General features: G+C 37.6%; 2 protein-coding genes and 1 pseudogene across 2 annotated transcripts in view; 1 reads left to right on the forward strand and 2 right to left on the reverse strand.

The window, feature by feature from the left end:
* Window positions 1–1,447: 1,447 nt before the first annotated feature.
* On the reverse strand, window positions 1,448–14,952 carry LOC109097279 (Na(+)/H(+) exchange regulatory cofactor NHE-RF2-like). Its single transcript, XM_042716085.1, has 7 exons — window positions 13,995–14,952; window positions 12,709–12,939; window positions 10,167–10,364; window positions 7,933–8,105; window positions 4,794–4,963; window positions 4,261–4,505; window positions 1,448–3,110 (listed from the first exon to the last, which is right to left on the reverse strand). Exons 1-7 carry the CDS (start codon window positions 14,226–14,228, stop codon window positions 2,895–2,897), a joined length of 1,467 nt encoding a protein of 488 aa, XP_042572019.1. The 5' UTR covers window positions 14,229–14,952; the 3' UTR covers window positions 1,448–2,894.
* Window positions 14,953–17,119: 2,167 nt separating this feature from the next.
* On the reverse strand, window positions 17,120–20,576 carry LOC122135817 (annotated as a pseudogene).
* Window positions 20,577–21,086: 510 nt separating this feature from the next.
* The window catches only part of LOC109091729 (tuberin-like), a 45,559-nt gene continuing 42,934 nt past the window's right edge, over window positions 21,087–23,711 (forward strand). Inside the window, exons 1-6 of the mRNA XM_042716087.1 lie at window positions 21,087–21,249; window positions 22,267–22,421; window positions 22,511–22,597; window positions 22,669–22,779; window positions 22,864–23,011; window positions 23,431–23,548. Coding sequence (XP_042572021.1) covers window positions 22,287–22,421; window positions 22,511–22,597; window positions 22,669–22,779; window positions 22,864–23,011; window positions 23,431–23,548 — 599 coding nt within the window. The 5' untranslated portion in view covers window positions 21,087–21,249; window positions 22,267–22,286. The remainder of the gene's footprint in view (window positions 21,250–22,266; window positions 22,422–22,510; window positions 22,598–22,668; window positions 22,780–22,863; window positions 23,012–23,430; window positions 23,549–23,711) is intronic.

Below are 23,711 nucleotides of genomic sequence, written 5' to 3' on the forward strand. Positions count from 1 at the left end.
TTTTTTAAAAAAAAATACAAATATGAAAAACTGAACGCGTCATCACAGTCTTGTGAAAAGGGTAGAGAATATGAAGAGATCCTAAAAGCTGAGGCAATCATCCAAAGATACTCACTTTACTGAGACTGTCAGAGGAAGAAAAAACACAAAGAACCCACGACTATAGAGAAACATCTGTCTGTCTGCATATATAACAGATAAAATATACTTCATCAGTGCTCTGGAGGGTTATAGGAGGGGATGAGAAGGATTGCTGGTTTCATTTCCCGCCATTATCTCCTCTGTCCTGCAGTGAAATACAGTGTGTGCCTCTAGCGGCCGACAGGAGAACTGCGTCCCTCAGAGAGACTGTCACGTTGCACCGCGTCGGTATCAGACGAGACTTCTGTCTTAAATACTCTGTTTATTTCGCTTAATACATGTGTAAGCGCGAGCCCAGTACATAAGAATACGGACATGCATAAGATGAGGGCGACAACAACAATTTGTTACACTTATTACACTTGATAAACACCTAGGGGTACAATTTATTGATATTTTAAAACGAAACAGTATGTTATTTGAACAATTACACCTTCTTGAGCCATCAGTGTGGAGACATTTGTTTTTGAATCAATTATAAAGAATTCCATGCACCACAAAACTACTTGTCCCCTCAGAAAGTGCTTTGTTTTGAGGTCAGAAACAAGTTTTTTTTTTACAATTTAAAATGCAATGATGTATTCGTAGCTACCAAATATACGATGTAAATGACATTTAAAAACAAAACAAAATGGCAAATAAATATTATAAATTATATACTGAAAGTAGTGGTCCCCTGGAGTTGTCTCACTGGTGCTGCCGTTTAACAAAAATAGTTTATTTTGAAATAAAAATCACACCGATGACATCACTTGGCTTACTTTTTCCTGTTTCCTGAAGATCTTTGAGGAAAGGCCCATGTTAAAGTCCACTGTCTCTTTTCAGTTATCAGAAATTTTCCTATTTATCTCGTGATTTCATATGAAGCTTTTAGTTGAAGTCACTGGTATGACCTACTTTATTGTTAGGGAATTGTAAAAAACTAGAATACAAATGGATTAAACTACTTAAGTGAGTGAGTATACCATGATTGACAACATGTGGTTTGATACAGTACCTTACAGCAGACATTTTGTAAAATGCATTTTTCATAAAAACTGTCCATGGTGTTACTGTCACTGGTGTTATCCATAAGGAACATCAGTTTATGTTATGTTCTTTTACTAACTGCTTTCACTAATTGCCAAATGTATGCCAAATGTAACAATTTAGTCTCATTTACTTAACTAAAGTTGAAGAATAAGGATCTTTGGTCTTGTCACTGGTGTTACCGTGTGTTTTTTTCTGTCACATTAAATAAAATGTGTCACATGAGACATGATAATTTTACATCCATTGAATTCTGCTTCACTCAAGAGTTAAAATGTAAAGGATTGCATCATTACTTGTTTATAACTGTTTATATATATATATATATATATATATATATATATATATATTTATATATTCATTGTTATAGAAAATACATGGTTGCACAAATGAACTAACATCATTCAATCACACTTTTAACAAACCTGATTAAAATAAATAAAACACAATCTTCTTATTTGTTGCATTATAATAATTTTTCTGTAACTCTGACTACATGTGCTGAAAAATCGAGAAATAATATTTCATAATATTGCCAAAGAAGTAAGGTAACACTGGTGACAAAAAGAGGGGGAGATTACAAAAAAATCATTGTGCTGTCTCGTATGTGTATTCATAAAGTCAAAAGGTAATCTAAGTTTAAATGTTAGAAAAATAAATACATTTTTAGACATCTTGGCAAACCAAAAGTGGACATTTCTGAGAATGACTCATATACAGTACATTAATTGACTTAAAACAACATGCCTCAGATGTAAATATATTAGATGTAATATACACAATTATGTTATTAATTATTAATAGCTAGTTCTGTGCATGTCATGTGTTAGTGTATTTTTAAAGACATCATTTTACTTTTGATTTTGAAATGTTAAACAAGCATTTATGAGAACATGGCAAGAAAATAAATACATAAATATTCTTGTAGCTTGGGATATATTGAGGAGATCGTCCCTTTAAAAAACAGCCATTAGCCAATATGCTAATTCTAGAGATTGTCTGATCGGATGAAAATCTGTGTAGTGCAGGATGTCATCAATATTTTTGTTAAGTGTAGCTATTTCTGCTAAGAGTGAATGTTGTGAGTAATACAGTAGCATAAAGATCTCCATCTAAGCCACAGGTGTTCACCGTGTAAAGATTATCTTCCTTTTCTTCTGATCGTTCATTGTCAACCAACACAACTTACTGTGCTTTTTCTCTAATGGTGCAAGATCCGTAACTTTGTTTTCTTCTGGAGATTGAACCTACAACCTTTGGCTTCTCAGCTCGATGTTCAGTTGCCATCTTTTGTTCACTTTCTCCTCACCTTTCCTTTAGAATGTCTTTCCTTCTTACTGTTTCTGCCTTGCAATGACGTTTTCTTACTCGCTTTTCATTCCTTCCTTATTGTCTGCTTTGTGGGAACTGCTGTTGCGTTTCAGGAAGAGTAGAAATGCGATGGCAGTGAAGTGACTTGTGCATTATTGGGTAAAACAACCAACTGGCTGAATGTGAAACACTTACTAGCAACAAAATGCCAAATTAAGCTCAGTTAAACCTATAAAATGATGTCCATCTAGAACAAACGTGTTGCATTTCTGTCAGATCAGCCTGAATGCAATCTGAAACCTGGGTTACTGGAGGTGGATCTAATCCTGTCTAAGCTGCATGTCTTTGGTCGGGTCTGTGTGTGTTGGTGGTGTCTCTCCAGGACTGAGGTGAGCTGTATGATGTGTGGCTGCTCAGAAGTTGCTGAAGATTTGCTGTTTCTTGCTCCAGTCCATAGGGGGCGCTCTCTTGTTGTGCCGTTTGGCCTGGGCTTTCTGCTTGGCCTCGGCCGCGGTCAGACTCAGATGCAGACCGCTGTCCCAGAACGGATCTAGCGGCCGCTCCTCAGAGATCACACCTGGGTTTGGTTTAGGGCCGTCATCGCAGGAGTGATGGTCAGAATCTGTGAGCTGTGAAAAAACAACACAAGGTTTTTTTGCATGCATTATTGTTTCAATCTAAATATATTATGCAAAGTATGCTTTCAAATTAATGATCAATGCATTCAAGGTACAGAGTTCATGCATTCCTGGGAATTGAACCCATGACCTACTGTTGCTAGTGCCATATAATACTGTTTGAGCTACAGGAAGCACATTAAAGGGGTCATATGATGCTGCTAAAAAGAACATTATTTGGTGTTTTTGGTGTAATGAAATGTGTTCATGCGGTTTAAGGTTCAAAAAACACATTATTTTCCACATACTGTACATTATTGTTTCTCCTCTATGCCCCGCCTTCTGAAACACATCGATTTTTACAAAGCTCATCGTTCTGAAAAGCGAGGTGTGCTCTGATTGGCCAGCCATCCAGTGCATTGTGATTGGCCGAATGCCTCAAGCGTGTGACGGAAATGTTACGCCCCTTAACATACTGTGATGAGTGTCCTGGTCAGAACACCGGCGTGTCAAGACAAAAACAATAAAACTCATTACAAATGAGGCATTTGTTGCATCCAGTGGGGACATAATTACGGATTATAATGACTTATACTGTCTTTTTACACATTGCATTGCATCGGTGTGTAAACATATAACCATATCTGCATTTGTGATCGGAGAAACGACAAACAACAAGCAACAAGCACTGCTCAAAACTCGCGTTTGAATCATCAGTGGCAAATCCTTTACATATGTAAACGTAATACAGTTCTCCATAAAATGTGCAGCACACATCTGAATATTTGGGTTGGACTGTTCTGGAACAGTGTTGTAAATACAACTTAACCACTGATTTCTAGTTGTGTCCTCTTTTGAAAGGCCAAAGTAGTTTTGCTTTCACAACGTAACACACAGCGTCTCCACAACATGGCGCTGGCGGCAACAGCAAGAATCAAAGTTACGCCTTCATGCTTTGCGTGAACATTTAGGCTGCGTTATAGAAATATTCACACATCGTGACATAGACAAACAAGGTGTTTAAACAAGGCATTTTAGTTGGTCAAGTGCTGGCGAAAAAGATGATTCTATATATATATATATATATATATATATATATATATATATTTTTTTTTTTTTTTTTAATAAATAAGCCACTGTAATTGATATTCCTGGCACACACCTTTTTGCTGGTGTCAAAGCTGCTGATTTCAGTGCTGGTCTCTGATAAAGTGGATCGAGAGGAGGAGCTTCTGTGACTCTTGTGTCTTGGGGAGCCGTTGCTGATTGGTGGATCAGTCAGTGTGATGTTGATGATTGGTGGAGAGATCTTGGGGGCGTCTGGGACCGGTGAAGCAGACACAGGGCTGTGTGCGGTTGAATATGTCTTTCCAGGACTCTCTATGATCGGCCCGTCCACACAGTCCTCTGTTTGACAGAAATTCATTGGTAAGATAATTACTGACACATCACGTAGTTATGAATTAGAGCTAGTTTCTAAGTGCACTGAACGTTAATAATGTTTGCATGAAGCATCATCCATGTTTTGCATTACCTAGTGAACACAGGAGCAGTCAGGTGAGGTTAAGTAAATATAAAGCATTTAAATATCATCTTTCCCGTTTGGTTTCCTTCTGTGGACTTCCCCCGAACTCCCAGGACACAAATAGGAAAATTCTATTAATATACTTGTCCATGCAAAAACACACACTGTACCTTTAAGATGAATAGATGTGGGCACAATGCCCAGTCGGCTGAAGAGCTCATCTGTGTCAGGATCCACCACCAGCAGACGTGTGTCTGTGCCACCTGCTCTGATCAATGCCACCACCTCCGCGTGACACAGGCCCTCGATACTCGTGTCGTTCACCTGCATACATGACAGACTTTAACTGAATACTAACTACTGCACACTTTCTATACTACATAGATCGCACAATTCCAATTCAGGCCTTAATTGAACCCCAATGCATCCAACTCAAGCTACACCTAAATTACAAACAAGAGAGACTGAACCTATAGACATCTCTAGATAGAACAACACAACATACACAACTATATATTTATTTGTTTATTTATTATATCATACAAATACACTATTGTTATTTATACTATTATTATATTTAATATTATTTATTTTATTATTATTATTTTTATTGAAGGAATAAAAACATCATAAAATAAAACAGTAAACATTACAATTTCCTTCTTTCTATTTTTTGCTGTAACAAACCATCCCCCCAAATCTCAGACATTATATGATTAATTTAATTTATTTATTATATTACAATATAATACATTTTCACTATTACTTAAATACACTTTATTTAAATATTTTTATTTTATTTCTGATTTATTTTTTATATGATTAACTATGTTTATTTATTATATAATTGCATATTTTATTATAATAGATTATTACTTACATTTATTTTTATATTATAATAAACTAGATAAAATATTATGTTGATACTACATAAAAAAATGTAATTCTAATTAAATAAAAAATCATACAATAGATTTTAATATTAAATAAAACCATAATATAATAAATATAATATAACATTATTATAGTGAACTAAATTATTTATTATACTATTAATTACATTTATTTGTTATATTATAATGTAAGAAATACAATATTATTTTATATTACATCATAACATATAATATTCTAATTAAATAAGAGATATTATATGATATATTATATTAAATTTAATTAAATTATGTATATCATTTGTCTCAATACTTTAAAACAGAGAACAGTATCATATACCTTTCTTATACTTAACTATATTATTATATTAAAAATTATATTTATCTATTTATTATATTATTTTACATAGTAATATATTATACATTTGTTATACTGCACTATTTATTATAGTGTTGATTATATTAATTTATTATATTATAATATACTAAATATTATAATTTAATATAATCTATAATAATATTAAATTAAATGATATTTATATAATTTCTCTCAATACTAGTTGGTCAGTTTTTGTCCAGCAGGTGGAGTGTGAGTCCGCGCTACTTCCTCTTCCTCTTCCTCTTCCTCTCTTTGAAGAAGCCTTACATAACAAACTTTCATCTGGCATTTTTTCTCTGTTTCTCCAGCTGTCTCTGTCTGATAATAGAGTTTGGGGTGTGTAGGTTCCTGTTGCCGGTCAAACACAGAAACTGATGTAATGCATGTGAAAGTCTTCCTGACGTTCATCCAGGAGGAAGTGTTTATATGCTAAATAATAAAAGGTTTGTCAATGACTTTCTAATAAAGTGCGTCACAACCACGTCATTACACTTCTGAGGAATCTTATTCAAGTGCCACGTCTAAAATACATCTTGCATTTTGTGAGATGCTGTTTTACTCCTAATGTCACTTTGTACTGCAGATCTAAACGTTTTTTTATTATTATTATTATTCAATTAGATTTAGAAATGAGTTCTAAGTATTAGAATTACAGATTTGTTTTGGTCTTACTGTTGCCAGCACCATAATGTAGTGTTTGAGCTACAGGAAAGCACATAATAATAATAATAATAATAATAATAATAATAATAATAATAATAAATACATTAATAATAATAATTTATCATTTTAATTAATTGTTAATATACTATATTATTAAATTATTATTGTTGTTGTTACATAACTTTTGGAACTGATGTGATTTTCTTCACAAATGTAAAAATTAAATGTAAAAATCGCGATTAATCGCATCCAAAATGAACTTTTTTTCCCTTACATATGTGTGTGTACTGTGTATATTTACCATGTATATATAAAGACACACATACAGTATATATTTTGAAAATATTTACATGTATATATTTATGTTCACATAATTTATTTTTATAATTATATATATTATATAATTATATATAAATATATTTATTATACAAACATAACACATTTTGCTTAAATACATACATGCATGTGTTTGTATATATAAATACATAATACATATACATACTGTAGCACACACAGATGTATACTACGTGAACAAGACTTTTATTTTGGATGCGATTAATCAGGATTAATTGTTTGACAGTACTAGTAAAAATTTAGTTTAAAAGTTGCCATTTGGGGTGGTGCCTCAAGTTAATAATTGACTATAAATAAGTGTTTTGCTAATGATATTCAAATGCATTCAGAGACAAACACTGCTGAGTGAATTAAACACTGTTTGTCAGTCAGGCTATCTGTCTGTGATAATGACAGAAAACGGCCGCAAATTACATCCATTAGGATGGATTTGCAATCTGTGACAATCACGGCACCACACAGACACAGACACAGACACAGACACAGACACAGACACAGACACACACACACACAGACACACACACACACACACACACACACACACTCACACACACACATCCACCCTCATGAGGACACTAACAAACACACACACACTGCACTCTACAGAAGTTGAATCTAACACTAGACTAACACACTAATGGACACACAACCGTGCATCACACACCACACACACACACACTCTGCCAGACACACACACCACACACTGACCCGTGCACACACACACACTGCACGCCATGGTCCACACACACACACACACACACACACACACTGGAGAGAGACAAACACACAGAACACAGTGAACACACACACACACACTCTCTCTCTCTCTGGTGTAAAACGGGATCCTCCCCTCACGAGGAGGGTCAAGCAAACAGCGTTTCTCTTCATTAGCGTGATCGGCATCTCTACAGAAGTTGAATCTAATCTGATCTACAGTGATAGATAGTCTGTGATTATGGGGTATTGTGTGATGCTGTGATATCGTGTCGTTGATTCGGTTATCTGGTCTTTGGGCCTGAGGGCTGTGCGGTATGGTCGGGGTCCACCGAGCGGATGAACTGACCCACGTGCGACTTCTTGCAGTGCAGGTTGAAGCCGTAGCCCTGCTCGCCGATGGTCATGTGTGGTAATGTGGGACGCAAGGGTGGTTGGTTGTCATTTGTTACTCCCACATCCTCCTCCAACACCGTCTCCTCCTGGAGAGAGAAAAGGAACACAAGAACAGCAGTGAACTCCAGAAGAAGTTTTTAGGTCAAACAGCTCAATTAGTGCCTTAATAATAACATATCTGGTTTAATGACACAGACATTTGAAGAAAACTATCACCCACTTGAGTATGTATGTTTGTTGCTGCCAACAAAAAATACACGCACAACAAGATTGCATTCTCGCAGTATCTTTATCAGCCATTCATGTCTGCATTTGTGCAACGTTTCTGGCCAAAGACAAAGGAACCATCCTGTGTGTTATCATATGCTGTATGATACGATACATGCATGACCCTGGGCCGTGTGCGTGACTCATTTCCTTCAAGAAGTGAAACACGCCCAGCAGGAATAAGGGACATTCTGTGAGACACCATGTCACTTCCTGTTCTAAGACAATACATGGGTGGTGTCTGTTTGTGTCCCATGGTGTAGAGCGCATTTGTGCTTAAGTTTGTTTGGGTTCAGACTGTGGTTGATATGTTGCTTAATCTATTACACACACACACACACACACAAACAACACTCTCACTGAATTCTGGAAAAATACCCAGAAATCAGACACCCAGGACCAGAGAGTGGGAACACAGAGCAGATAAATTAGAATTAAGGTCACAGAGAGAGAGCGAAGATGAGGACAACAAGAGAGATGCAAATGAAGTTTCACTTAAAGGGGTCATCTGTTTATTTTACTTTTTTTAGCAGTTGATGTTTCCTTTGGTCCACCTGCGCTGATGAAGTTTCACTTAAAGGGGTCATCTGTTTATTTTACTTTTAGATTTTACTGTGGGATATTGTAAGGTAAGTTAAGGGACGCTTGCACCAAAAAACACTCTATAATTAATTCTCCATAACACCTCAGTTGCCTTTTGCCTACTGCCACGCCGCATTGAAAGCAGCATTTCTGCAAAGGATACTTAACCAAGTACTGAGTATAACACTATTATTTGAAGGTGACTTTTTTTGGGTTAGTAACACTTTTTTTTTTTTTATGCTTTTTTTTGATAAATTTTGGGTTTTATGATAATGCAACAAAATCATAAAAAACAAAAATATTTCATGCAATGAATCTAAAATATATGAAAGTTAATGTTTATTCATTACATTATGGAAAATGATCAAACTTTTTGAAAGAATGCATTTTTAAAAGGACCAGAACCTAAGATACATTACCCATAGAATGTTATTAAAGATTTTTTTTTTTTTTTTTCTATTTCATAAAAAGAAATTTATAATTTTATTCAAGAAGTGCATTAAATTGACAGAAAAAGTCATCAATAGAATGTTATTAAAAAAATAAATGCTTTTCCACAAAAATATGGTTTCCACAGCAGCTGTAGCACAGCTGATCTTGAACATGCTGCTTCAAATCAGCATATTAGAATGATTTCTGAAGGATCATGTGACACTGAAGACTGGAGTAATGATGCTAAAAATTCAGCTTTGCATCACAGGAATAAATTACATTTTAAAATATATCCAAACAGAATACAGTTATTTTAAATTGTGATAATATTTCACAATATTACTGTAATTTTTATTTAATAAATCCATCCTTGGTGTTTCGAAAACATAAAATCTTACTGATTTTTGAAAGGTAGAGTATACTGTAGTACTGTACCTTTAAGGCAGACCTCTGTTATGATTGGCTGACCTCTTCGCATGGGAAATAACAACATACTTATACTATCTCTAAACTCATAGATATCTGAAAGCATTTTTTTCAAATGTCTATACTGTACGTATCAGTGTCTAGTCAAACTAAATGCGCTTTAAAAACCAAATACCTACCAATACTATTCATACACTACTAAAAATAAAGGTTCTTTAAATTAATAATAAAGGTTCTTTTAATAAATTAAAAAGTTATTTTTTAAAAAATGTTCTTCAAAATGGTTCTTTTAAGAACTGTTCACTGAAAGGTTCTCTGGGGAACCAAAAATGCTTCTTCTATAGCATCACTGCAAAAACACCCGATTGGAATCTTTATTTTTAAGAGTGTAATTGGGTTGGAAATGAGAGACTTTGCAGATCCCTGCTACCCAACCTCACCTGTGTGCTGGTCTGTGACTCGTTGAGGTCAGTGCTGAGCTCACACTCGGGTTCAGGCTCGGCTGTGAAGGGTTCGGCCTCCGGTTCCGTCTTATGTTCACCAGGTGACGGCAGCGGCAGAAACACGGGTGACGTCAGACGTTCATGAGCTCTGTAGAGCGGAGAGCCGTTCATCACTCCTCCAGCGCTGCTGGGACTCTACCAGAAGACAGTGAAGAAGACATTCAGCTGAACCTGAACAGCTGTGGTCGGTGTTTCTGTTCTTTCAGTGGCAGTATTGTTTGTGTTGCGCTTGGGGAAGCTGCTTTGAAACTGTTGTTTGCCAAGAAACAACCTACTCATAATTTAAATGAGTAAAACCACAGTCAAACTAGCCTACTGTTCGGCTTCTGTAGATGTTGTCACTCTCCACACTGGTGCAATAGTCAAAAAGATCTAAATAAAGCTATAAAATCAAATTAAAGCAATAAACCACAAGAGGTTATCTGTTACAGTGATTTTATTACAAGCAATGGGTGTTTTTGAAACTCTGGTAAAATCACTGTATTATGAGACCTCAACTGGCTTCTTGCTTTTATATAATGAAGACAGCAGCAATTTGATGAAACTAGAGACACTCATACAGTGATATTAATAATAATCAACAATTCTTCCACCAAGTAGTTTAGTTCATTAGCAAAACTACAGGTTGTAACTTTTGTTGAAAGTTAATCGGACCGAACACTTAAACATACTTGCAGCCAATCACCATAAAGGGGGCGTGTCAGATAATGCTGGGGGAGGTGCCTGTTGCATAACATGTTTGTGAATTAGGGGGCGGAGCTATCACGTTTTCAAAATGAAACAAATTTGCATAGAAATAAGCGCCTTGTTACTACATGACATGATAAAATAAAAACAAAATAAATGTTTAATATCCTCTGACTGAATAGAATCAAAGCTGGAAGCTAAAAAATCGTGAATTCTGTCGACTCTATGCAGCTATGTGTAGATTCATCCTCAGGGTGAAAATCTTGTAGTGTTTTCCAGCCTTACACTTCAATTTTTATAAAAGAAATGAGAAACCTGGAATACAAACACTTTTAGTTACTTTTCGTTGCTCTCCAGTACTGTTAGATGGTTGTTGGTTTGAATCCCACTGCAGCTAATAATAAAACAGACAATAACATGACTGCGAGTTGATCATCTCTGGATGTTGTTTACAGGACTCTTGCCGTCTGCTACCTGGGCAGGTGTCATCACACCTCACCAGACCTGGACGCATGTAGGTCTGTAAAGAGCTTAGACAGCTCAGGCAAGCACCTCTAGATGAAGCCAGACTCAAGCTCCTGATGGAGGGCAGGTGTACACTCATCAAACACTTGGCCATGGTTGACCTCACAGCAGTGCAAATCAAAAATCTGATTGTCCTAAAATTCTATTATCTTGAGATGTACCCAATCACTTGCATAAACTCAAAAATCCACACAATTATTAGTGAGCATTTTTATAGTTTGAGTATTTGTCTTACATGCTAACAATTTACTGCATGAAACACACTGTGGTCAGGTTATTCTTGTTGCGTGTAAAGCCACATTTATCTTGACTCATATGATGTTCTTTGCACTGGTGTCATTTTAGTATCATTAAGTGATATCCCCATTTTTTTTTTGTAAATATTTTTTTAATGTTTATTTTAATAACCCTGCTTTGCATGGTTTTGGTTTTCAAAAAAGTCCCATAACCTGTCCATGTTCACGCGCCTAATTTGACTAGCTTCTATCAAGTGACACGTTTCTATTGACTCGACCTTATCCAGACTTAATTTTATTTGCTAAACCCTGGTTATTAAGCAGAGTTTATTAAGCAGCTTATTAAGCAGATCCAGAATACTTTTTTTTTTACTTTAACAAAACAAAGCACAATGAATTTAATTAATTTAGTCTTAAAGGGAGAGTTACCTATACATGAAAATTCTCTGTTGTTCAAAACCTGTATGAAATATTAACACAAAAATTCTGCTTTCAATTCTGAATCCATTAATAAAAAGCATTAAATAATTGACCAAATAATTGAACTTTTAAAAATACAACTTTTTAGAAAATAATAAATTGCAATTTCTTAGAATGCACTGTATGTTTGGTGTCACATGCAGTCAGAGATGAAAATAGGCTAAATAGAGGTGTCATTTATTTATTATCTTTGTATTATTATATCATTTTAGCAGAAGAATGCAGTCATTTAACAACCATTGAACCACTTGGATATGGTATTTTTTTCTTTTAAATCTAACTGTTTTGAATTCTTGATTCCCAACCTTGTTCTTCATACAGTACGATCTAAATGTAGCACACTGCTCCTCTCAGACTGCATTTCCTCCTAGACTTCCTCTCATGGAGTCTCCAATATGAGGGAAGTTCTTATACAGAGAAAGAGACGGTGTGGCCACTGTATGCCTTGTTGTGTCATGTTTCCACCTCTCCAGAAACCAGCAGCACAGTCTGATAGTGATGGGATGTTTCACTTACACAGATGCAAGCACTCACATGAGAGATCTTCTCACCTTATTAATGAAGATGCTCTCAGAGCTCTGTCTGCTGTAGGGAGGAGTGGCGGAGTCTCGTGGGGAGGCGCGGGGAGAGGACGCCGATGAGGAGCGAGAGGACAGAGAGCCCATCTCAATCGCCCTGTCCTCCGTACATGGCAGACCGTGAAACTTCAGGAACTCATCTGTGACCCGGTCCACCACCAGCAGCCTGGTGCGGTGCTCCACCTCCAGGATCCTCTGAACTACCTGAGACACACAGAACCAAGCACTCACTAAAACATACACAAAGTACCATGCGATGTTGGAACATGGTACAATATACATTTTGCAAACAAACGCAAGGATAATCGGAATGAAAAAGTTTTTTTTTTTTTTTTTTTTTTTTTTTTTTTTGGCGTGAATGCAAGATTATTGGGGAACCCAAATCAGTACAGGCTACATGCACGAAAAGTTTATTGCGGAATGCAAACGTTTTGCATGCAAAGTTTATCAGGAGGAACGCAAAAGATTTTCACGTGAATGAAAAGTTTATCTGGGGAATGCAAAAGTTTTGCACAAGAATCAAACGTTTATCAAGGGGGACGCAAACGTTTTCAAGCGCGATCATGCAAAGATTAAGGGGGCATGCAGAGGTTTTGGATGTGTACACAAAGTTTGGCAAGAAAACAAAAGTTTTGAGTTTAAATGTAGAGTTTCTCTGTGAAACACAAAGGCATTGAAATATGTTTTTTCCTCACTTTTATACCATCACCACGTCCTTTACCATATAAATGCCATAATATGATTATGTCATTATTTTATATATTTACTGTACTATGGTAATACAGTAGGCTACTTTTATATAGAAATGTTTTAAGGTGGCATTAGTCACTACAGTAAGAAGTAAACTTATTGCACCCCATTAAGAGGCCCCGTGTCCATTGATTATGGTTTACAGTAGTAATAACTGTGGTTTCCACGGTAAGTGTTTGTAAGGGTGGAGGGGAAAGTTTCGCAGAGGCGAGACTGCAGTGTTTTCTTAACATCAACACACAATGATACAATCTTAAACAAATATACATGAACGCTGTCACCTCAGTGTGGAATATAACGCTGCCTGTGTCTCAAAACTTAGTGAGATCCCTATAAAGACAGCTCTGCGCGTTTTTGGAACTTTCGTGCGCATTTGGAACGTTCAAAGGAATCCGTATGATTCCCAAAAACGCTGTCTATGTAGGCAGCTCACTAGGTTGTGAGACACAGACTCTCAGGTGAAGTGGTCCGACAGGTTCTCCTCTCTCTCTCTCTCTCTCTCTCGTTACCTGCTGATGCGTCTCTCCCTCCACGTTCTCTCCGTTCACCTCCACCACCCGGTCGCCGGACCTGAGACCGGACAGGTCCGCGGGGGAGCCCGGCTCGATCTTGCGGATGAGCTGCGCTCCTCGGTTGCGTTCTCCGTGCAGATGAAATCCGTAGCCGCGATCTCCTTTAGTCAAATAACAGAGCCGTGGACGGAGCTCGCGCTCCAGAATCTCTCTCTCCAGAGTGTTCGCCATGTCCCGCTGCAGCCGTGTGCAATCACAGCACAAATAGCCTGCTCTATAATATCGTGAGCTTTATTAAAATGTTTAAGGATGCATTATTCCACATGCTGAGTCTGCAAGCGTCGTTTCTTAGTCATTTAATAGTAAGATAATAAACATAACGGTGCAAAATAAAATTATTTGTATTACTAATTCAGTATTAAAAATTGTATATATTTATATATGTATAAAAAACAAATAAACGCTCGAGTGTGTCTTCCACAAAATGATCCTCTTCATCCCAGTAACAGTCCAATAAGTTTAGTAGTCGTTCCTCCTGCCTCAGTCACGCATCCCACAAGCGTTCTCACTGAATATTCTTCTTATAATCTATAATAATCTCATCAGTCAGTAATAGTGTGGCTCTGAGTTCAGTATCTGAGCACGGAGCGCATCAAGTGTGCGAGTGCGAGAACTGAACAGGTGGAAGAGTCTGTAAGGAACTGGAAAGTGTGTGTGTGTGTGTGTGTGTGTGTGTGTGTGTGTGTGTGTGTGTGTGTGTGTGAGTGAGAGAGAGAGGATTGGAGAGATCAGATGTTGGATAAGTCACAGATATCCACGCGGAACTCTTCCTCTTCACGTGTGTTTCGTGGACAGGTCTGGGATCAGCTCATCTGACCCACACTGACTCAGTAACACAAACACGACTGACCTCTATATCTCTATCTCTATCACCCACTGCATTTAAAACAGGCCAGATCGCCCACACCTTCTACTCTAAATCTGCAACACACTAAAACACAACAATTAAACCATTCAGCTGGAAAACAGCAAAAATACAATTGCTCAAGTAAACACGGATTTTATATGTGAAGTAATTAAATTTTTTTGGCCGTTCTGCCCTCTAGTGTTGACCAAAACAGTCCAGGCTTGAATTAAATCAAGGCTGTTCTCAAAATAAAACAGCATGATAATCCTGCCTAGAAAAAAATATTAATCCCCCAAAATATTAAGCAGCAAAAACTGCTGATAAACATCAGAAATGTTTCTTGAGCAGCATATCAGCATATTAGAGTGATTTCTGAAGGATGATGTGACACTGAAGACTGAAGTAATGATGCTGGAAATTCAGCTTTGCGTCACTGGAACAAATTAAATTTTAAAATATATTAAATAAAAAAAAGGTATTATAGCCTTGTTAAGCATCATTTAATACAACGTATTAATATACGTAAATAATATATGCCCAATGAATATTAAGGTATTACACTTATATGCACTTCTAATATTTAATAGTGTACTGTCTGCTCACATACAGTATATACAGCTGGTAAAATAAGTATTGAACACATCATTTTTCTCAGTAAATATATTTCTAAAGGTGCTGTTGACATGACATTTTCACCAGATGTCAGTAACAACCCAAGTAATCCATACATACAAAGAAAACGAAACAAATAAGTTCAGAAATTAAGTTCTGTGTAATAAAGCAGAATGACACAGAGAAAAAGTATTGAACAAATGAAGAAAGGGAGGTGCACAAAGGCATGGAAAGCCAAGACACCAGCTGAAATCTATGAACAATTAGAACGCAATCCTGCCCCTTGTCAGTGGCAATAATATTAGCTGCTTCAGTCCCAACTGATGGCCTATAAATGGTTTCTCATGACAAAGGTGTCACACAAGAAATATCTCATGATGGGTAAAAGCAAAGAGCTTTCTCAAGACCTTCACAACCTTACTGTTGCAAAACATACTGCTGGCATTGGTTACAGAAGGATTTCTCTACTTCTGAATGTTCCAGTGAGCACTGTTGGGGCCAGAATCTGGATGTGGAAAGAACATCATTTCACCATAAACCAGCCACGACCAGGTTCTCCTCACAAGATTTCTGACAAAGCAGTCAAAGGAATTATCAGAAGAGTTGTCCAAGAGCCAAGGATCACTTGTGGAGAGCTTCAGAAAGACCAGGAATTAGCAGGTACACTTGTTTCAAAAATAAGTACAATAAGTAATGCACTGTATGCACGCTCACCACACAAGACTGCTTTGCTGAGAACAAAACATGTTGAAGCTCGTTTAAAGTTAGCTGCACAACATTTAGACAAGCCTGTGAAATACTGGAAGAATATAGTCTGGTCAGATGAGACAAAAATTGGACATTCTGGATGTCATAATACACACCATGTTTGGACGTCAAATGACACATCACCCCAAAACATCATGGTGTGGCACTGGAAAAATTCATATAATTGAAGGAAGGATGTGGAAAATGTACCAAGGCATTCTTGATAAAAATCTGCTGCCATCTACCAGGATGATGAAGATGAAACGAGAACATTCCAGCAAGACAATGATCTCAAACACAGCCAAGGAAACTCTCTTTTGGTTTCAGAGAAAGAAAGTAAAGCTGCTAGAATGGCCGGCCAATCACCTGACTTGAATCCAGTAGAAAATCTATTGAAAGAATTAAAGATCAGAGTTCATAGAAGAGGCCCACAGAACCGTCAAGATTTGAAGACTGTTTGTGTGGAAGAATGGGCCAAAATCATACCTGAGCAACGCATATACGACTAGTTTCTCCTACAGGAGGCGTCTTGAAGCTGTCATTACCAACAAAGGCTTTTGTACGAAGTATTAAATAAATTTCAGTAAGCGTGTTCACTACTTTTTCTCTGTGTCATTCTACTTTATTACACAGAACATAATTTCTGAACTTATTTGTTTCGTTTTCTTTGTATGGATTACTTTGGTTGTTGTTACTGACATCTGGTGAAAATCTCATGTCAACAACAGCTTTAGAAATATATTTACTGAGAAAAATGGCAACATGTTGAATACTTATTTTACCCACTGTGTGTGTGTGTGTGTGTATATATATATATATATATATATAAAACAGTGTAGTAATATAAATGTAACAGTGTATACTGGAAATTTCTATACAGGAGTTTCTAACATAAAAGAAGATTTGTATATTATATTGTAAAAATGGGGTCGTATACCGTTCTGAACAATGTAATTTAATGTAAAACTAACAGTTTTATATTTTCCATTTTAGTTACAATTTATTTGATAGAAAACAAACAAAACGAAACAGTACTTTGTTGAAACAGAATCTAAGTCTCTGCTGTCCTTTGTGTCCGCTGTGAAGACAGAGGTCTGTCCTGTTGTGCTCCTGCTCTCCCTTTCCTCCTGCTTCTCTTTTTGAGGACAGATGGAGCGTCTTCTGATGTCGGCTGTTCTTGTAGCTGGTTTCCTGGCACTTCCTGTTTGGCTGTGTTCTTCCTCCTCTGAGACGGGGATGCATCCGCTGGCTCTTCTTTGACCTGTGCTGTTGGCGATGCTAGTTTGTCAGCGGCGGGTTTTGAAGGGCTTGATTTGAGCTTCTTGTTGGGAGACGATCGGTGGGCGGAGGGACAGGTGTGCTGATTAAGACACACAGAGCACAGCGGAGCGACAGGTAAACACACCTGCTGCCCGAAACCCACCAGCAACCAGCTGATCTCACGCCACAGATCACTGCGAGAAGAGCGAAGACAGATTAAAAAGGTGCTCCAGTGAAATTGTTGTGATGTTCTCTTGTAGAGATGAATGTTAGCAACAACAGGACCGAAAATAAAGGTTACCGTGGCAACCACTCCTCGAGCACTCTCCTTGTCTCCTCTGGTGTCTTGGTCCATCCGAGTCTGTTTGAGATCTGGTGATCGTGGGTGTCCACACCTACACACACACACACACACACACACACACACACACACACACACAATAACACTTAAAGTAATAGTCCACCCAAAAATGAAAATTTGCTGTTAGTTTACTCAACCTCAGACCATCCAAGATGTAAGTAACTTTTTTCTTCAGTGAAATCACTGAAACCGTGGTCCTCTGCGATTCATAAAGTGCAAGTCAGAGTGGGGGAAAAAAAGCATATCAAAGAACACAAAATGAACCCGGTGTCTCCTGATGATAATATAAGGTCTTATGAAGTGAAATGATCGTTCGGTGCAAAAAAACTGAACATTATTTGCAACATTATTACCTGTAATTCAGAGCCTCAGCAAACGGTTCAGAGTAATGACCAACAAATCATTACTTTGAACTGGTTCTTTTTAGTGAACTGAATGAACCAGTTCAACAAAATTGACAATCATCTGAAACAGTTTGCAGCTCAAGCAACACAGATCTACAAGTTACTCATACTAAAATCACTGTGGAATGAATGAAGGGGCGACATGAACATTTGTATGGATTCTCATAGCTTATATAAGGCAAAGACATGCTTTACTCATATAAAACATCCAGTTTTCACATCATTACTGGGTGCTTTAATGATAATATAGTTGTGTATACATTACATCATTGTGTGATTATGTAAACAAACTGGTGAATCAGCTATTTGAACCAGAAACTATCCGAAACCCCCACCCCCCCCAGAAAATTATCACATTTCCCTGTTTACATGAGGCTCTGGATTGCACAGACGGATCGTTTCACTTCATAAGACCTCAATATATCGTCAGAAGGTGCGGGTATTCATTTTGTGCTCCTTGATTTGCTTTATCATATCATATTTAGGTAGCCACTGACTTGCATTTAATGAATCACAAGGACCACAGTTTCAGCCTGCAGTTTCTACTCAAGAAAAAAATAAAATAATCACCTACATCTAGGTCCTGGATGGCCTGATATATATTTACATTACATTTACATTTACATTTAATCATTTAGCAGACGCTTTTATCCAAAGCGACTTACAAATGAGAACAGTAGAAACAATCAGATCAACAAGAGAACAACAACGGTATACAAGTGCTATGACAAGTCTCAGTTAGTCTAGTACAGAACACGTAGCCAGGGTTTTTTTTTTTTTTTTGAATATGATAGACAAGAAAAAGAAAAGGTAAGTACTAGTATTAGTTGGTTAAGTGCAGGCAAAAAAGATGAGTCTTTAGATGTTTTTTAAAAGTCCAGGGAAAAAGTCCGTGAGAGTGATTTTTGAACCTCTTTGGGATGGCATCACAATACGTCGTTCACTTGCATAGCGCAAACTTCTGGAGGGCGCATAAGACTGAACTAGTGAGTTTAGGTATGTTGGCGCCGTGCCAGTGGTCGTCTTGTAGGCAAGCATCAGTACCTTGAATTTGATGCGAGCGGCTACTGGTAGCCAGTGTAACCTGATGAGGAGAGGAGTCACATGAGCTGTTTTTTGGCTCATTTGAAGACAACCCTCGCTGCTGCATTCTGGATCAGTTGTAGAGGCTTGATAGTACATGCAGGAAGGCCCGCTAGGAGAGCATTACAATAGTCCAGTCTGGAGAGAACAAGAGCTTGGACAAGAAGTTGGGTGGCTTGCTCTGACTAATCTTCCTAATGTTGTATAAGGCAAATCTGCAGGACCGGGTCATTGTAGCAATATGGTCTGTGAAGCTTAACTGATGATCCATCACAACTCCTAGGTTTCTGGCTGTCCTGGAAGGAGTTATGGTTGACGAACCCAGCTGTATAGAGAAGTTGTGATGAAACGATGGGTTAGCTGGAACCACCAGCAGTTCAGTCTTAGTAAGGTTGAGCTGAAGGTGATGGTCATTCATCCAGCTAGAAATGTCACTCAGACAGGCCACAATGCGAGCAGCTACCGTCGGGTCATCTGGTTGGAATGAGAAGTAGAGTTGAGTGTCATCAGCATAGCAGTGATAGGAAAAGCCATGCTTCTGAATGACAGAATATATATAGTATCAAAGGCTCAAAAATGAAATGTTTTGAATTTAAAAATATTTTTGGAATGTAGGATGTTGCTATGGTGTTCTAATGTAGAATGTTGGTTGCAAGAATTGCAAGTTGGTTGCATCTGTATGTCTGACTGGGTAGGAAAATTGAAGCAATATGATTCAGATCAGAGCAGACAGCAATTTAACTTACATCTTACCGATGCCTGAATCCCGGTTTCAGGCGATGTCCATGGCCAGGTGGGCCATCTTAGGGCCGACGCCCGGCAGACGCATCAGACACTCAGACACTCAGAGCTGTGGCATGTTTGATGTACTTCACCTTTCTGAGAAGAAGTTTGTGAGTTTTTTTTTTTGACAAAATCTCTGTACAAAATAAAATACTGTTAAATGATAATAATAATAATAATAATAATAATAATAATAATAATTAAAATCACACATTATATAAAAGAAATAATTATAGAAAATGATTAGAAATTATATGAAATCACATAAAATATTTTTTAATAAATGTAGTTACACCTGTGTAGTTTGTCTCACCTGCAGGAGCTTCTGCATGTGTCTGCAGTGGAGCAACTGAAATACTCTCTTCGTGATCTTCTGCTTTCACTTTCTGAGGACCATCTTCTGATGTGAGCCCTTGAGCCATTCTCAATCTCAATCTGCGAATTCCTCCTTTATTCACAACACTGTTCACCATAATTTCAGTGTAATACAGCTATTGATTCGGTCAAATATGGAGAGTTCATTCTTACAGTCAAACGATTGAATATATAAACACATAAATTCCGGACTGGCGCCAACATTAGATGACATTACCTGACTTAATGTCACAAATATAACCTTTGTTTTTGCTAAAAATGAATGAATCATTCTTTTGAGCCGGATCTTTTCAATAAATTGTCTGAATCGCAGTGAACGGATCTGACGAATCACTGAATCGATTGCTTGAACGAGTTCATCCATGACGAACTGTTCGAAAGAACCGATTCGCGTAAATGAGTCGGAGTCGTCAGTTTCATAGGCGATTATCGCGTGTAGTTTCTTAAAACCGCCAACGCTTGTAAAGTGATCGCGCGTTCGCGGCTCTCAGAACTACAATTCCCCGCAGTCAGTGGTCACGTGACTTGTTTTTGTAGGAAGTGCATGCCCGTGCGTTAACCATGACTTCCGGGGGGCAGTAAAAGGGGGCTGGTGAGAGCAGGGGCACTTCTGTTGGCTGAGACACTGCGTGACAAATAAATGCATAAATCGGCAGCGATTCAGTTTTATCTTTTAGTTATATGTTCTCGATATCATCCCACCTCCATCATCCGCAGACGGTAAATTAACAGTGTGTTTGTTTGTTGTTTATGGATTGATACTGGTTTATTTATTTATTTATGTCTTGTTTATTTGACCACATCAGAGATGTGCGTGTATTTACACGGTTTATTTGGCGTGTTTATTTCCAGGTTTTGTCTCTGTCACAGTCAATCGGTGCATTTTTAAATGCAGGCTATTTTTTAGTGTATGGGCTGAACTGAAGTGAACTGTCACGAGGTGTCAGACGTTTGACTAATGTGCATTGTTTTCCTGCCATGTTTTCATGTCAAAAGAGACGATTTATCAGATTGTTATTTATGCTACAAATGAGTTGTTTAGTGGAAGTGTTTTAAGGTCTTGAGGAGCTGAGGTACTAGAAATGACATGCCACACAGAGACCCCAAAAATACATATGAAAGACTGGTTCAAGAAGGAGCTGTCAATCTTTTCTGGCCCAGGGACCCACTACCAGACATTCAGGGGCCCTGGGTCCCTCAAGATTATATGTGTAATCTTTCTTAGAAATATTAAAACATGAATTCATATTCTCTTAGGCTGTCATCATAATAAAAAGACATATTTGTAGGTAGAATATTTAAAATAGAATAAATTGAATATTTTAAAATTTGTGATTTATTTGTAATTTTTAAGATAAACCAAAAAAAGCAGAAAACAGTGGCTTGGGATAAAGAAAGAAAAAACCCTAGTAACTTAATAATAGCAGAATATTTTTTAAAACCGTGTTAAAAAGTAAGCAGAATTTTCTTAAATAATTAAATAATTAAAAATCATTTTATATGTATATTATTTTAGATAATTCTAAAATTATTTTAATAATAGATCTAAAAATATAAAATAATAGAAATTATATATATATATATATATATATATATATATATATATTTAAAAATATATATTTTTTTACAATTTTCTTTTTTCTTTTTAGTTTATATAAAAGCCTACAGAGCCTCTTTTGTGCCTTTTTGGATCTCCATCTCCTGGAGGATTGAAGTATCTCTCATTCTCTCATTCAGGGTCTCTCGCAGGAGTGAAGATGAATAAGCAGCCCAGTAAAGAGTCTCTGCGGGACCGGGTCAAGGGGATCTTTGGCCTCGGTCCGACTCGGCCCCACAGCAAACAGACCGAGAGCAAACCGTCAGAGTTCATCATCACGCTGGACATCCTGATGGTCAGAAACACTCCAGTGATCATTCACACCAGCTCCACTTCTCCACCACCTTGTGTTTCTCATGTATTCTCTCTCTCTCTGTCGTTCAGGAACTCAGTGCAGAGTACAGCCTCCACCACCGGATCAGAGTCATCAACCACGTGTGCGAACTCGCCAAATCCAAGAAGTTTGAGGAGGTGAGGAGCATCCGCATGCTCATACAATATGTGCAGATGAGCAGATCTAGAGTGTGTTGTGTGTGTTTCAGCATGCGGTGGAGGCCGTGTGGAAGGCCGTGGAGGACATGATGCAGCCTGAACAGCCGCCTGAAGCCCATCATGCAGTGCTGGTGCTGCTGAGAGCCATTATACAGGGACAGGTGCACATTTTGAACTCCTTATGAAGCACAGTGCATCATGGCAGCGAACACCACTCACGCTTTCCTCATGATCTTCATGTGCAGGGTGAGCGCTTGGGTCCGCTCAGAGCATACTTCTTCAAGATCATTCTGGACTATCAGCCCTCTAATGAAGATCTGGCTGAGAGACTGGAGGTGTTCAAGGCCCTCACGGAGAACGGGAAAGACATCACCTACCTAGAGGAGGAGATCGGTACGGTTCACACATGCTTTGATTCAACCTGGGGCTCTTAAAGAGATAGTACAGCTACAAAGGGAAATTCTGTCATCATTTACTCACCCTTGTGTCATTCCAAACCTTTATGAGTTTCTCTTTTCTAAGCACAAAATAATATATTTTGAAGAACATTAGGAAACCAACAGTTGTCGGTAGCCACTGTATGGAAAAAAAATACTATGGAAGTCAATGGCTACCGGCAACTCAGCATTCTTCAGAATATCTTCTTTTGTGTTCAAGAGAAGAAAGAAGTTCATTTACAGCTCACCTGTATTCATTTCTTTCTCCAAGAAGATATTTAACAGGTGTCTGAGCTGCTGTTTTCTGTGTATGAATGGTTTGTGTAGCATCATATGCAGATTGTAATACGTGTTTGTGTGTGTTTTCTGTCTCAGCTCGGTTTGTTCTGCTGTGGATGGACATCGGTCTGTCGTCAGACTTCCTGCATGTCCTCGTGAACTTGGTCAAATTCAACTCCTGCTACCTGGATGAGAACGTCTCCCTCATGGTCCAGTAAGAAAACACGCTCACATCTCTCATTGACTTTTTAAAAAGCTTCTGCTTAAATGCTTGAATTTTGACTTGTAGACAGATATGCACTGCAGTTCAGAAGTTTTTAGATTGTGTTTTTTTTTTGTAAGAATGAATACTTCTACTCCGCAACGATGCATTAAAT

The sequence above is a fragment of the Cyprinus carpio genome, chromosome B1, assembly GCF_018340385.1.
Source record: "Cyprinus carpio isolate SPL01 chromosome B1, ASM1834038v1, whole genome shotgun sequence".
In the NCBI taxonomy this organism is placed as follows: domain Eukaryota; kingdom Metazoa; phylum Chordata; class Actinopteri; order Cypriniformes; family Cyprinidae; genus Cyprinus; species Cyprinus carpio.